A 16,828-nucleotide genomic window follows, 5' to 3' on the forward strand; every position below is an offset into this window, starting at 1 on the left:
CAGCGGTGCTTGGAAGTCCCCTCCGCATAGCCTGTGTTCCCCTCCCTGCTGCTGGCTGGAACTGTGTGTGGTGCTACTGGTGGCCATGGCCACCCCTCTATACTGTGCCAGGGGGCATTTTTTACTTGCCTCTGGTGCAGCACAGGCCATGGTGTCCCCCCCCCCCCCCGCAGATGCTGCTGACTCCGCCCAGCTCTGTGACTCCGCCCAGCGTTAGAGGCCCAGGCACAGAGTCTGGGCTATTATATAGGAGATCTTTGGCCACTGGTAACAAAATGTGCCTCTCGCTCCTGGCAATTCGTCTAAAGCAGGGGCACAGATTACCACGATGCAGACAAAGTGTCCTATATTCCCTTTGGAATGCAGAATCATCGAAATCGACCCTCACAAAGCATCACGTGACCATTGATAATTAAACTGCAGAGATGACGGAAAATTGATCCATCTCAGCCATAGAAAATGGATGAAAGCAGAAGCCATAATATCTTGTAAACCTGAAAGTGCCTAGTGCAGGTACAGCATTATCTTCTTACCTTTCCATCGAGCGTGGTGGCACTGGCATCACTCCTCTGCTCATGCATAGGGACAATCATAGTCCACTGGTTCGACTCCGGTTCATAACGCTCAGCAGTATTTAGTCGAACACAGCCATTATAGCCACCCATAGCGTAGATGTGGTTATCAAGGACGGTGACACTGACGTAACATCGCTTAGAGTGCATCAAGGCCACTTCCTGCCATGTTTTCTTGAACGGATCGAAGCGCTTCACACTGTTAAAGAAGTCCATGCTGTTAAATCCTCCAATGATGTACACATAGCCTTTCAAGTAGGCCGTTCCATGATAGGCCCTGGGGGTCTCCGCAGCACATGTAACATAAAACCATCTGTCGGCACGGGCGTCATAAGACTCAATGGCATTTGTGGGAAAACCAGAACTCCAGCCTCCAATAGCCAATAAGATGGCATAAGGGAGGCGTGGCCTAGTCAGCGGTTTTGTACAGTCAGAGTTGGCGACGCCATGCATGTTAAGGTCATACATATCTGTGAGAGCTTTAATTATAATTGTCTTGCATTCTTCGCTATTTTTTACATAGTCGTGGGTTTTGACGCTGTTCATGAAGTAATCTGGATTCATTAAGGCCAAACGAACCTAACGAGGAACGTAACATTGCATTAGTTACACATTAGTAGACAACCAAGTGCATACAATGAAAAAGTGAGGGATGAGGAAAAAATTGCTAACACATTGTGGGCCTGATTCAGAGCTGGATGCAATGTTGGTGTTTGCTCAGTTGAGCGATATTTTACTACATTGATGCGTGAAACCTCCATATAACCCTACAGCGCATACGTACCACTGAGAGAACCTAGACCAGGCATGTCCAAAGTCCAGCCCAGGGTCCAATTGCGGCCTGTGCTCAAATTTCCACCATCCCACATCCTCCATGAAAGCGATTTTAGGGGCATGGCCTGGCGTCTGAAGGCTAGAGAGTTGTGTCTCTGCTGAGCTCTTACAACGGTTACCCATAAACAGCTAAAGCGGACAGCTTCTCCCCGCTAAGCCCACTCTACTGCTCACACGATATTGAAGAGACCGGAGCTCCTGCGGGCTGCGGCCTTCCCCTCCATTTTAGGCCGGTATACGCAGCACAGCGTGCTCAGTCCGCGGGCATCCCGGACCACATGGAGAGACCCAGCATAAGGTGAAGCAGCTAGCAGTGTCCTCCACTAGAAGTCCCCGCTCTGCTGGAGCCCTGCTTCTGCCGTGGATTGGCGGCGAATGGCCGGCTAGTTGACTGTGCTCCCATGGGACTCTGCAGTGCAGCTGGGGCGACACAAATGCAGCGGTGGCCATCTTGAAAAGGTCTGTGATCCTAATTTTATGCTGTCCCCCAACTAAACAATATATATATCAAGGCGCAATATTACTGAGACCCCCTCTTCTATATCTGGATAGGTGTGTGCTATAGCTGGATCCTTTATAACTGAACTGTGCCAGCCCTTATTTACATGTTATAAATATATATCTTGTGCCATCATGGCACTCTGACCATAATAACCAGGCACCGGATGACACCCTGCGGGCTAGTGTTTTTCCCTGTCTTGTCACTCTGATCAGGGTTGCATGTGTTATTATATATGACTCTTTTTGCCTTCATCTGTGGTTCCTGATAACGCTCCAGTCCACCTGCAGCTGGAGCTCATTGAGCTGCACTGTGACGCTCCGTCTTGCCAACTTTTACCGCCAGTTGGATCAAGGCAGGTTCCAAGAGACTCGAACATTTGCTAAGAAAATGCTGAGCTTGTATGGCTCGTCATACTTTTGCGAGAAGACATTCTCGGTTATGAACCATAACAAAAACCGCGTGAGGATAAGACTAAGTGACTCTCACCAGCGTGACATCTGGCGCATCAAAACCACTGTCTTTGAGCCAGACCTGGCCTATTTACTGCAGTCGAGATCTCAGTATCACCCTTCACATTAGAGCAGGTAAGACAAGTTATTTCTTTAGTCTTCTGAGGTGATTAATGGTTCAAAGAATGTCAGGCTGAATGGTCGGCCCCCACACATGTTTACCTCACTAAATCTGTCCCTCTTTGCAAAAAGTTTGGACACCCCAGACCTAGACACAGCTGTTGCATATGTAACTTGCGGAGTATAGATGGCGGCACACAACCATTGGCGTTCCTGATCCGGCAGGTGGCCCAAAGTGTTCTCAAAAAAGGACTTTCATGGGGGCGTATTATGGGAGGTTCATAGGCATGTCAGTGAACATGACTACGTTCCCAAATGCAGATCCATTGTCACAGGGATGTTTAAAGGAATTTGAGAAGAAAACAATCAGAAGACCATAGGCTGTCTCAAATGTTAATGGTGATCGGAATGGTGCACCGATGGTGGAGTTTTCAGAACCACCAACACAGTTGCATTGTCCACAGACAGTGAAAGTGGGCATGTCAGGGCTTGAATGGGGAAGACAGTAAATAGAAATTGCATATTACCAAGGTTGCGAATCCCCAAAAAATCACAATAGCGAATGCAACTGTGAACACCTCTGAATCAGCCCCCACCCCCCTCTTCCTTCCCATGTCTACAGTACAAATGTCTCAGTCTGGTCACTAAGATTTGATCTGAAAGAACTACTAAACCTCGGGGGCAAATACCTTCATAGGAAAAGGGCAGTGCAGAAGTCAGCAGCTCTTGTTGGGGACAGGGCGAGGAAAATCTTGTCACTAGGCCCCACCCCATCGAGGCATAATGCCGCAGGCTTATGGAAGAGAGCGGAGCCAGAATGACACATGTGAGTCATGGGACAATGCTCCAAGGGAACGGGGCTCCAATTGTGGTCAGTCAGGGCGGTAATCAGTCTAGATACTTAGAAACCCCCCCTGCATGCACCACTGAAACCTGCCCAACTGAAATTTGAACTTCTGTGCACATTATACAAAGAAGTGAAAAAGATAATCATGGACATATTTTAAAAAAATTAAGCATTCTAGTTCTTACATGTATTTTATTGACTTCAGAAATATACAGATTTGAAACTATATTAATTAAAAATAGTGACTTTGCTTGTTCTTTAAGCATAAAGTTTAACTCTTATTGTTCTGTCCATTCCTGCTACTGCTAATATAAATTTTTTCATCCCTAACATATATAGTAGTCAGAGAGCTTCTGTGTCATCAACAAAAATGTATATATTAACAATTGTTTACATGCACCAAAAAGGCAACAATACAGTCCAAAGGAACATTGCAAAATGCACGGTGCCTTCATTCCATCATCGTAAACCTCCCTTCCCGAAGTTCCAAGCAGCAATTCACAGCATTTTACAGTGGGGACGGGACTACAATGATATGATTCAATGCGAATCATAATTCATGACTCTCATGGACGTTCCGGGAGAGTCGGCATGTAATAATTTACATCTAATGGAAGTAGCAATTTAATTGGTACTCAGGATGTCCTGGTAATTATGCATATTTGTCCTAATAGAAAATAAGAATTTACTTACCGATAATTCTATTTCTCGTAGTCCGTAGTGGATGCTGGGAACTCCGTAAGGACCATGGGGAATAGCGGCTCCGCAGGAGACTGGGCACATCTAAAGAAAGCTTTAGGACTATCTGGTGTGCACTGGCTTATCCCCCTATGACCCTCCTCCAAGCCTCAGTTAGGATACTGTGCCCGGACGAGCGTACACAATAAGGAAGGATTTTGAATCCCGGGTAAGACTCATACCAGCCACACCAATCACACCGTACAACTTGTGATATGAAACCCAGTTAACAGCATGATAACAGAGGAGCCTCTGAATAGATGGCTCACAACAAGAACCCGATTAGTTAACAATAACTATGTACAAGTATTGCAGACAATCCGCACTTGGGATGGGCGCCCAGCATCCACTACGGACTACGAGAAATAGAATTATCGGTAAGTAAATTCTTATTTTCTCTGACGTCCTAGTGGATGCTGGGAACTCCGTAAGGACCATGGGGATTATACCAAAGCTCCCAAACGGGCGGGAGAGTGCGGATGACTCTGCAGCACCGAATGAGAGAACTCCAGGTCCTCCTCAGCCAGGGTATCAATTCGTAGAATTTTGCAAACGTGTTTGCCCCTGACCAAGTAGCTGCTCGGCAAAGTTGTAAAGCCGAGACCCCTCGGGCAGCCGCCCAAGATGAGCCCACCGTCCTTGTGGAATGGGCTTTTTTTGATTTAGGCTGCGGTAATCCTACCGCAGAATGCGCCAGCTGAATAGTGCTACAAAACCAGCGCGCAATAGACTGCCCAGAAGCAGGAGCACCCAGCTTGTTGGGTGCCATCAGGATAAACAGCGAGTCAGTTTTCCTGACTCCAGCCGTCCTGGAAAAATAAAATTTACAGGGCTCTGACTACGTCCAGCAACTTGGAATCCTCCAAGTCCCCAGTAGCCGCAGGCACCACAATAGGTTGGTTCAAGTGAAAACCTGAGACCACCTTCGGGAGAAACTGAGGACGAGTCCTCAACTCTGCCCTATCCATACAGAAAATCAGATAAGGCCTTTTACATGACAAAGCCGCCAATTCTGACACACGCCTGGCCAAGGCCAAGGCCAAGGCCAACAGCATGACCACTTTCCACGCGAGATACTTTAGCTCCATGGTTTTAAGTGGCTCAACCAATGCGACATTAGGAAATCCAACACCACGTTGAGATCCAAAAAGTGCCACAGGAGGCACAAAAGGAGGCTGAATATGTAGTACTCCTTTAACCAAAGTCTGAACTTCAGGCAGTGAAGCCAGTTTTTTCTGGAAGAAAATCGACAGAGCCGAAATCTGGACCTTGATGGACCCCAATTTGAGGCCCAAACGTCACCCCTGCTTGCAGGAAGTGCAGGAATCGACATAGTTGAAATTCCTCCGTCGGGGCCTTCATGGCCTCACACCAAGCAACAAATTTTCGCCAAACGCGGCGATAATGTCTTGCGGTGACATCCTTCCTGGCTATGATCAGGGTAGGGATGACTTCCTTCGGAATACCCTTTTCCTTTAGGATCCGGTGTTCTACCGCCATGCCGTCAAACGCAGCCGCGGTAAGTCTTGGAACAGACAGGGTCCCTGCTGCAGCAGGTCTTGTCTGAGCGGCAGAGGCCAAGGGTCCTCTGCCAGCATCTCTTGAAGTTCCGGGTACCAAGCTCTTCATGGCCAATCCGGAACCCCGAGTATGGTTTTCACTCCTCGCCTTCTTATTATTCTCAGTACCTTGGGTATGAGAGGTAGAGGAGGAGACACATAAACCGACTGGTACACCCACGGTGTCACTAGAGTGTCCCCAGCGATCGCCTGAGGGTCCCTTGACCTGGCGCAATATCTTTTCAACTTCTTGTTGAGGCGGGACGCCATCATGTCCACCCGTGGTCATTCCCAACGGTTTACCCGCATTTGGAAAACTTCTGGATGAAGTCCCCATTCTCCTGGGTGTAGGTCGCCCATCGGAGAATCCTTGTGGCTTCTGCCATCGCCATCCTGCTTCTTGTGCCACCCTGTCTGTGTACATGGGCGACCGCCGTGATGTCGTCTGATTGGATCAGTACCGGCTGGTTCTGAAGCAGGGGCCTTGCTTGTCTTAGGGCATTGTAAATGGCCCTTAGCTGCAGAATATTTATGTGAAGCGAAATCTCCTTGGAAATTTCTTCCCTGTGTGACTGCACCCCAGCCCCGAAGGCTGGCATCCGTGGTCACCAGGACCCAGTCCTGTATTCCGAATCTGCGGCCCACTAGTAGATGAGCCCTCTGCAGCCACCACAGCAGCGACACCCTGTTTCTTGCTGACAGGATTATCCGCTGTTGTATCTGTACATGGGACCCGGACCATTAGTCCCACAGGTCCCACTGGAACGTCCTTGCGTGGAGTCTTCCGAATGGAATTATGCTTCGTACGAAGCTACCATTTTTCCCAGGACTCGTGTGCATTGATGTACCGACACCTGTCCTGGTTTTAGGATGTCTCTGACTAGAGATGACAACTCCTCGGCTTTTTCCACTGGAAGAAACACTCTTTTCTGGTCTGCGTTCAGAAACATTCCCAGGAACAGAAGACGTGTCGTCGGGACCAGCTGTGACTTTGGAATATTGAGAATCCAGTCGTGCTGTTGTAGCACTTCCCGAGAGAGTGCTACCCCCACTACCAACTGTTCTTTGGACCTCGCCTTTATCAGGAGATCGTCCAAGTACGGGATAATAAAAACTTCCTTCTTGTGAAGGAGTATCATCACTTCGGCCATTACCTAGGTAAAGACCTTCGGTGCCGTGGACAACTCCAACGGCTGCGTCTGGAACTGATAGTGACAGTCCTGTACCACATATCTGAGGTACTCCTGGTTAGGGGGGGGGGGGGGATGGGGACATGCAGGTACGCATCCTTGATGTCCAGGGAGATAATAAGCGCCCTGAGCGATTCCATCTTGAACTTGAATCTTCTGATGTAAAAGTTCAAGTATTTTAATTTCAAGATGGGTCTCACCGAACCGTTGCGGTACCACAACCACTGTGGAATAGTAACCCCTTCCTTGCTGAAGGAGGGGCACCTTGACAATCACTTGTTGTGATTATAGTGTTGAATATCCACCAACACCGTCTCCCTGGCAGAGGGAGGTGCCGGTAAGGCAGATTTTAGGAAACGGCGGGGGGAAGAACGTCTCGAACTCCAGCCTGTACCCCTGAGATACTACTTGAAGGACCCAGGGATCTATGTGAGAGAGCCCACTGTCCGCTGAAATATCTGAGACGGGCCCCCACCGTGCCCGGGTCCGCCTGAGTAGCCCCAGCACCATGCTGTGGACCTACCGGACGCAGGGAGGACTTCTGCTCTTGGGAACTAGCTGTGTGTTGCAGCTTTTTTCCTCTACCTTTGCCTCTCGGCAGAAAGGATGAGCCTCTAGCCCACTTGTTTTTCTGGGGCCGAAAGGACTGTACTTGATGATACGGTGCTTTCTTTTGTTGTGGGGTAGCCTGTGGTAAAAAAATTAATTTCCCAGCAGTAGCTGTGGAAACGAGGTCTGAAAAACTATCCCCAAACAGTTTTACCCCCTTATAGGGCAACTTCCATGTGCCGATTCGAGTCGGCATCGCCTGACCATTGCCAAGTCCATAACCCCCGTCTGGCGGCAATGGACCTAGCGCTTATTTTTGATGCCAGCCGGCAAATATCCCTCTGTGCATCACGCATGTATAAAACCACGTCTTTTATATGCTCTATTTTCAGCAAAATATTGTCCCTATCCATAGTTATTTTCCGACAGGGAATCTGACCACGCAGCGGGAGCACTGCCCATCCATGCCGAAGCAACGGCTGGTCGCAATATAATGCCCTAGTGTGTGACCATATCTTATAGGGTAACCTCCTGCTTTCTATCAGCAGGTTCCTTCAGGGCGGCCGTACCCGAAGACGGTAGTGCCACCTTTTCTGATAAGCGTGTAAGCGCTGTATCTACCCTATGGGGTGTTTCCCCGCGTGACCTATCCTCTGGCGGGAAAGGGTACGCTGCCAATAACCGTTGTAGAAATTATCAATTTCTTACCGGGGGAAGACCACTCTTCCTCACACACCTCATTTAATTTCTCAGATGCAGGAAAAACTACTAATAGTTTTCTCTCACCAAACACAATACCCTTTTATGTGGTACCTGGGGTATAATCATAAATGTGTAATACATTTTTCATTGTCTCAATCCTGTAACGGGTGGACCTATTTGGAGGGTACACCAGTCTCATCGATGTCGACACTGGAGTCAGTATCCGTGTCGACATCTGTGTCTGTTATCTGAGGTAGCGGGCGATTTTAGAGCCCCCCATGACATTTGAGACGCTGGAACAGGCACAAGCTGAGTAGCCGGCTGTTCCGTGTCATCGGCCTTTTATGTAAGGAGTTGACACTTTCACGTAATCCTTCCATAAGTTCAACCACACCGGTGTCGACCCCGCAGGGGGTGACAACATATTTACAGGCATTCGCTCCGCCTCCACCTCATTATCCTCCACATACCTGTCGACACAGCCGTACCGACACACAGCACACACACAGGGAATGCTCTGATAGAGGACAGGACCCCACAAAGCCCTTTGGGGAGACAGAGGGAGAGTATGCCAGCACACACCAGGGCGCTATATATCACAGGGATAGCACCTATAAAAAAGTGTTTTCCCTTATAGCTGCCTATATGTTGTATACTGCGCCTAAATTGTGCCCCCCCCCTCTCTTTTTAACCCTTTCTGTAGTGTATTAACTGCAGGGGAGAGCCAGGGAGCTTCCCTCCAACGGAGCTGTGAGGGAAAAATGGCGCCAGTGTGCTGAGGAGATAGGCTCCGCCCCTTTTTCCGCTGACTTTTCTCCCGCATTTTTATGGAATCTGGCAGGGGTTAATATACATCCATATAGCCCTGGGGGTTATATGTGATGTATTTTTGCCAGCCAAGGTGTTTATATTGCTGCTCAGGGCGCCCCCCCCCCCAGCGCCCTGCACCCTCAGTGACCGGAGTGTGTGGTGTGCATGAGGAGCAATGGCGCACAGCTGCAGTGCTGTGCGCTACCTTGGTGAAGACTGATGTCTTCTGCCGCCGATTTTCCGGACCTCTTCTTGCTTCTGGCTCTGTAAGGGGGCCGGCGGCGCGGCTCTGGGACCGGACTCCGAGGCTGGGCCTGTGTTCGGTTCCTCTGGAGCTAATGGTGTCCAGTAGCCTAAGAAGCCCAAGCTGGCTGCAAGCAGGCAGGTTCGCTTCTTCTCCCCTTAGTCCCTCGATGCAGTGAGCCTGTTGCCAGCAGGTCTCACTGAAAATAAAAAACCTAAAACTAACTTTTTCTAAGAAGCTCAGGAGAGCTCCTAGATTGCACCCTGCTCGGTCGGGCACAAAAATCTAACTGAGGCTTGGAGGAGGGTCATAGGGGGAGGAGCCAGTGCACACCAGATAGTCCTAAAGCTTTCTTTAGATGTGCCCAGTCTCCTGCGGAGCCGCTATTCCCCATGGTCCTTACGGAGTTCCCAGCATCCACTAGGACGTCAGAGAAATACAACATGCTTTACACTTTTGTAAGAGAATATAATAAATGATAAAGTGTTGTGAATGTGATGTTCAGTGCAACCTCACACAATGGATTTTTTTTTTACATTTGAAAAGTTTTTAGCAGTACTAGTTCCAGATCACGCAGCTTAGCGGGAACAGATAGGAAGTAGGATGGAGATACCTCAGAGAGAAGAGTGGACATATACTGCTTCCGTGCTGTTGGATCATAATCAATCCACTTAATGATGGCCTCAAATAGAACGTCCTCCTGCTTAATGTTCAGCTCATCTCTCGATATGAAATCTCTAAGCTCCATCGCTGACAGCTCCAGGAACTCGTGTGAGGTCTTCACTATATCCTCAAAGTTGTGCAGGATGTACAGGTAGGCTTTCTGTTGGAGGTCCGGGCAATAATAATGTTCTGTGAACTTACAGATGCCAATGCAATTTTCCAAAAACAGTTGGCCTATCATGAACTCGGAGCAAGCTTGTACAATGCCCATGATGTTTAGCTGGTCAGCTGCAATGAGGAGTTCCTCCACGTTGTTGGTGGTGATGGTCACAGACCGGGTGTACACATACTCTACGATCAGACTCATTATATCCGGGGAGATGCCAGGGATGTTATATAGTTTCTTCTCTGAGTTGCTCCAACTACTGGAAAACAAAGCTCTGCCGGGAAGGAGAGGAATCGTATTATTACCTTGTAACTGTCCCACATATGATGCGTTCTGTATCATGCCATTATGACAGTACCGGGAGGTGGACACACCCACTGAGTGTGAAGCCACACACACCATGATACGGACACACCTCTGGCATGTCATAGCCACTCCACCCATCCCAAATTATCATTGACTGTTGTTGGGAGTTATGTATGACCAATAAACTCTCTCACTTGGAGAAACTAGGCTATCCATCCAGAGTAGGGATGGCCATCGGTGGGGTGTCCAACGATGGTTGCCATCGATGATACAATCGATTATAAGCATCGATGGTACACAACCATCTATGGTGATCCATCAATGGTTTGCACCACTCGATGGCCACTACTGAAAGGTGCTGGCTGGTCCGCGGACCAATAAAAAAACAGGGGCGGGACTTAGCAGGTCAGGGGGCAGAGCTATGCTCCGTGTCCTGGCACCACATTAGGAAAAAAAAAGTATTTGGTTATACCTTTCCATTGATGGAGGGAAACCATCTGGTGCTCACCCATCAATTGCAAAAGTATTCTACATCAGCCATAAACCATCGATTATCTTGATTCATCGCTGGTCGAGGGCCATCCCTAAGCCAGTGTGCTTACGCCAAATTTAGCATAGAACAGCATCAATACACTCAACTCTTCCCCTCAGCCTATGTAAACACTACTACCAGTGGCAGCTCCAGAGGCTGCAGCACAGTCCAAAATTCAAATAGGGTAGCCACACCAACTGCCAGTGAGCCCGGCTGGCGATGTTTGCCAGCGTGTGGCTCTCCTACTTGAATGATGGACTGTGCTGCAGCCCCACCCTGCAGCCGCTGCTGCTACTACTGTGTCTCCATCAATCCATTTGCCAGCACCAGAATGATCCATGAAGCACTCTAGGCTCCCTCCTAAAGCCCAGGAGGAGACTGCTGTCGTACAGCCGCTGGCATTAGTCAAAATACAATGAGAGAGTTGTGTTTCACCAGTTTAGAAATGTCCCGCTATGGAATTCAGGAATGTTGGGTGATAAATCTACTAACAAGTCAGCACATTAGTGTTAGCTGAGTGTAATAGCAGCCCCTTATGTACAGTACATGCACTTTGCATAGTAAATGACTGTAATAAGTACAGTATAATCATATACATGGGCATAGCGTTATGTTCATGCATGTCCGGCTACACTCAGTTTCCATGTTTCTGCATCAGGAGATTACAAAATCAGGATGGAACTGAGGACAGAGAGAAGGGAGAGCCCCATATACATATATCTTACTAGGTGCTTCATCGCACCCTACGGGCGCTCTTCACACCGTCGCAAGGGGCTACGCCCCCTTAACCCTTGCATGCCTTTCTGGGGTTTAATATTTGTATTATATGGAGTATTACCTGGATTCCTTTGTTAGTGGTTAAATATTGCACAATGAAAGGGCGTGCGATGGTGAAGGAGGCGCAGCCCCTTGCGACGGCGTGAACAGCACCTGCAGGGCACGATGTACAGAATGTAGCGGGTGCGGGGGGGATTGCGGATGGTGTCTGTAGATGCTGCGGGTGGAGGGGAGGCAGAAGTGGGGGTGGGGCCCGGATGGGGAAGGTTCGGGAGGTGCTGCGCGTGGGGGAGGGGCAGAGGAGTGGGGGATGCAGATGGGGGAGGGGTCCGGAGGCACTGCAGGTGGGGGAGGGGCAGGGGTGCCACGGGTGGGAGAGGGGCAGGTGTGGGGATGTTGTGGATGGGTAAAGAGTTCCGGAGGTGCTGTGGGATGGGTGTGCCGGGGGTTGGGTAGGGGACCGCAGGCACCATGGGTAGGGTAGGGGCAGGTACGGGTGTTGCGGCGGATGGGAAAGGAGGTCCGGAGGTGCTGCAGGTGGTGGAGGGGCAGGTGCGGGGGTGCCATTGGTGGGGGAGGGGTGGGGGAGGGGGGGACCGCTGATGGAGGAGGGTGTCTGCAGATGCTGCGGGTGGAGGGGGGCAGGTGTGGGGGGAGACGTATAAGGGGGGTGAATGGTGGAAGGGGCCTGGAGGTGCTGTGGGTGGTGAAGGGGTGGAGGAGTGGGAGCCACGGGTGGTGTAGGGGGTCTGGAGGCACAGCATGTGGGGGAGGGGTGGAGTGCCGCATGTGGTGGAGGGGAAGGTGCGGAGGTGTAGTGCATTGGGGAGAGGTCTGGAGGCGCTGCGGGTACTGTACATGCCATAAAAGGTAGTTGGAGGGTATGCAGTAACAGGGCCAGGACAGGGGTGACAGGGTCAGTACAGGGTTGACGGGGCCAGGACAGGGGTGACGGTGCCAGGACAGGGGTGACGGGGCCAGGACAGGGGTGACGGGGCCAGGACAGGGGTGACGGGGCCAGGACAGGGGTGACAGGGCCAGGACAGAAATGATAGGGACAGGATAGGGGTGACAGGGCCAGGGTAGGGGCGGCAGGACCAGGACAGGGGTGACGGGGCCAGTATAGGGTTGACAGGGCAAGCACAGGGGTGACAGGGCCAGGATAGGGGTAACAGGGCCAGCATAAGGGTGACAGGGCCAGGATAAGGGTGAAAGGGCCAGGATAAGGGTGAAAGGGCCAGAATAAGGGTGGCAGGGCAAGGCCAGGGGTGACAGGGACATGACAGAACACAGGGCACGGGAGAGCTTGGTATTAGGGACAAAACAGTGGTGACAGACAGATGTGTCTTACCGGAGTCACTGCTGCTGGCTGCTGCTGTTCCATTCCAACCTGTTGGGATCTGCTGCTGCTGGAGACTTGGCATGGCTGACTCTCTCAGGCTGGAGTCCTGCTTTCTCTGCCAGTCTGCATCCCTCCCCCCCTCCTCAGTCACACACCGCAGACCTCGCGCAGCTGCCGGGCACTGTGGTAAGGTGAGACTGGAAATGACTGGTTAGCCCCCAGGAGATGCTGCGGCTGGAGGGAGGAGGGGGTCATAGCATGCACGTGGCGCGGACCTCACGGCTTCCGGGCACTGTGGTAAGGGGAGACTGGGAGTGACTGGTTAGCTCCCAGGAGACGCTGCGGCTGGAGGGAGGAGTGGGTCAGAGCCTGCAAGCAGCTCGGATTTCTGCAGCGCTACCCGCCAGCTAAAGTGTGTGAATGAGCTGGGCGCACTCCACTGCGGGTGGCAGCGCTGCAGCTAGCGGTGGGGTTGCCGGGGCTGGAGATAACAGAGGCAGTATGGAACCTGCACAGCGGCAGGTGCCCCACTAAACTGCAGCTAAGAAGCGTGGAGTGTGTCAGAAAGTGACGCTCCTCCGCACCAGAGGGACCCTGCTGAGTATGCCGATGTGGGGGGTCAAGCACACAGTGAGCCGGTGCCCGTCTGTCTGTATGACATACCCCTCACACACCCCCATACCTCCCGAATGTCCCGATTTTCGCGGGACAGTCCCATTTTTTGGGGTCTGTCCCGCTGTCCCACCCGCGGGTCGCAGTGTCCGGCGGTGGGGGGGGGGGGCAGTTGGAAAGCTCCTGTACTCGCTGTTCTGCTTAGCAGAGCAGCGGTGAATAGTGGAGACAGAGGGAGAGGGGGCATCAGGGGGTACGGATTACGGGGGGGGGGTTCCAGCAGCAGAGCCGGATTAAGGGGGGGGGGGGGGTGGCCAGGGGATACGCACCGTTGGCCCCACAGTTTTAGGGGGCCCCCCGGCTGGAGTAGCTCTGTCCCAGCTCAGAAGCTCCCCCCGTCCTGCCAGCAACAGCGGCAGCATTGTGCTACAGTCAGCACACGCTGCTGCATATTGGCAGGTCTGTGGTGTGGCAGGGAGGCAGCAGTCTCCCTGCTTTCTTCTCCCTGTGCGGGTGTGTAGGGGGAGCGACCACGTCCTCTGGATTTAGCCCTAGCTGAGGGGTCAAAATCCCATAAAAAAATAAAAATCGGAATTTGCATAAGGGGGCGTGGCCGCGCGGGCCGCAATTAGGCCACGCCCCCAACCCACAGTAGGCACAGCAATGAGATAGGGCTCCCCTGTCTCAAGTGCCCTGTGCCCCCCGGACTCATAATCAGCCCCTGGGGGCATGCCAGCAGCTCACAGAGCGCTGGGCAAGCCCCCTCACTGACGAAAACGGGGGCCCTCCCGTGAAGCCACGCCCCCTTTTCGCCGAGTGTGTTTCCCTCCTTCTGCCTGGTGAAATCTCCTGCAGAAAGCTGGGAGGTATGCAGCCCTGCCTGTGACATGCCCAATGCCCATGCTATCTGCTTCTGCTCCTAGTCTCCTGTAGATTTGGCCAGATCTCTGTGACTCATTTGAATAACTCCGCCCACTGTTGTGACTCCGCCCAGCGTTAGCAAATGAATCACAAGGTCACAGAATAGGGCTATTATATAGGAGATTGATTTTCCTAATACTAACCCTATCAGGGCAGTTTAGTAAGCCTTGGAGAGTGATGAAGTGGAGAGAGATAAACTAGTATAAAACTAATTAGCTCCTAACTGTCATTTTTCTGAAACATGGCAATTAGCATCTGATTTATACTTTGGGGGTAATTCCAAGTTGATCGCAGCAGGAAATTTTTTAGCAGTTGGGCAAAACCATGTGCAGTGCAGGGGGGGCAGATATAACATTTGCAGAGAGAGTTAGATTTGGGTGGGTTATTTTGTTTCTGTGCAGGGTAAATACTGGCTGCTTTATTTTTATACTGCAATTTAGATTGCAGATTGAACTCACCACACCCAAATCAATCTCTCCCTGCACATGTTATATCTATATATAGAAATGCCAGTACATATATAAAAATCCATGCTCAGCTTTACCAATTTACAATATAGGGAAGAATAACACAGTAGCACAGGCGTCAGCATTTGCCTTCTCCACCAATGGGGGTCATTCCGACCCGATCGCACGCTGCACTTCTTCGCAGCCATGCGATCGGGTCGGAACTGCGCATGCGCCGGCGCCGCAGTGCGCCGGCACATGGCAGTCATCGTTGCCTAGCGATCGCCTCTGAGACAGAGGCGGTCGCTAGGCGGGAGGGGGCTGAATGGCGGCATTTAGCCGCCGTTTAGGGGGAGTGGTCCAGCCAACGCAGGCGTGGCCAGACCGTTCGGGGGGGGGGGGGGCGGGCCGCGGCGACTGCGTGACGTGTCACTCAGCCGCTGCGGCCAGCGGGAGCGACGAGTAACTCCTGGCCATCCGCAGAAGCTGCGCTGGCCGGGAGTTACTCCTCAAGTACAAAGGCATCGCCTCTGTGCGATGCTTTTGTATTTGTGTGGGGGGGCCGGCACTGACATGTGGGGCGGACTAGCCCTGTGCTGGGCGTCCCCCCGCATGTCTGAGTTAAGGATCGTAGCTGTGCTAAACTTAGCACAGCTACGATCAACTCGGAATGACCCCCAATGTCTTTACATTTGCTTCATGCTTCATTCAGCTACATGATCTCAATGCTTGCAAATTGCTCCTAATTTGTGTTTTGTGCAGAATATAATGGAGGGCGCTGTAGGACAGAAGTAGATGCAGGAACGTTCTCCCATACAGAGGTGTGTTGGGAACACAATGGCCCTCATTCCGAGTTGTTCGCTCGCAAGGCGATTTTAGCAGAGTTACACACGCTACGCCTCCGCCTACTGGGAGTGAATCTTAGCTTCTTAAAATTGCGAACGATGTATTCGCAATATTGCGATTACAAACTACTTAGCAGTTTCAGAGTAGCTTCAGACTTACTCGGCATCTGCGATCATTTCACTGCTTGTCGTTCCTGGTTTGACGTCACAAACACACCCAGCGTTCGCCCAGACACTCCCCCGTTTCTCCAGCCACTCCCGCGTTTTTTCCGGAAACGGTTGCGTTTTCATCCAAACGCCCATAAAACGCTGTGTTTCCGCCCAGTAACACCCATTTCCTGTCAATCACATTACGTTCGCCGGAGCGAAGAAAAAGCCGTGAGTAAAAAAACTATCTTCATAGCAAAATTACTTGGCGCAGTCGCAGTGCGAACATTGCGCATGCGTACTAAGCAGAAAAACGCTGCGATGCGAAGAAAATTACCGAGCGAACGACTCGGAATGAGGGCCAATATTCCCACACCAGTGTGACAGAGGCCGGGATCACTGCTCTGTGCTGCTCGGGGACCCTGCTCTTTCCTCGATCTACAGTAACTCATTGTCTTGTCCCATTCCCATCACTAACACAATCACACAGATCAGGACAGCTCACAGCTCCCCACAAGATTCTACTACTTACTGTAATGAGTCACTATATATACTGACCTAAAATAAGGACTACAGCCGCACAAGATGTTCTTATGAGCCTTGAACTCATGTCCGTTGACTTTGATCACAACATCGCACAGTTTTCCCTCCAGTCTCAATTTAAGAAAAATACAGCAGGCCATCGAGCTCATTTTGCACTCCATTTTGCTGGTTTGGGGCACTGACGTGTCTTCTTCCTTGTCCAGTCTGAAGATGGCCTGTGCTATCCCAGCATCTGCTCCTTCCCACCAACTGACATGAAATATTGTGGGTGCTGAGGTTTTACTCCATAGGAACTCATTGTATACATTCTGCAAGACCAAGTGAAGGAGGAATTTCATGAGGGGCGATGATTTGCGTATTAGTTATTATATATCCTACTTAGTTAGCCATATAACTACCGGGCAAGATGTAC

The 16,828-nt window shown here is 51.0% G+C and overlaps 1 protein-coding gene across 3 annotated transcripts in view; it reads right to left on the minus strand.

Moving 5' to 3' along the window:
* Positions 1–16,828, minus strand: part of LOC134958375 (kelch-like protein 10) — a 141,350-nt gene that overhangs the window by 13,805 nt on the left and 110,717 nt on the right. For all 3 annotated transcript variants that reach the window (XM_063940929.1, XM_063940928.1, XM_063940930.1), the window contains exons 2-4: positions 16,432–16,724; positions 9,730–10,219; positions 534–1,151 (exon numbers count right to left, since the gene is read on the minus strand). In XM_063940929.1, coding sequence (XP_063796999.1) covers positions 534–1,151; positions 9,730–10,219; positions 16,432–16,577 — 1,254 coding nt within the window. In that variant the 5' untranslated portion in view covers positions 16,578–16,724. The remainder of the gene's footprint in view (positions 1–533; positions 1,152–9,729; positions 10,220–16,431; positions 16,725–16,828) is intronic.

The sequence above is a fragment of the Pseudophryne corroboree genome, chromosome 9 (genome assembly GCF_028390025.1).
Source record: "Pseudophryne corroboree isolate aPseCor3 chromosome 9, aPseCor3.hap2, whole genome shotgun sequence".
NCBI lineage: Eukaryota > Metazoa > Chordata > Amphibia > Anura > Myobatrachidae > Pseudophryne > Pseudophryne corroboree.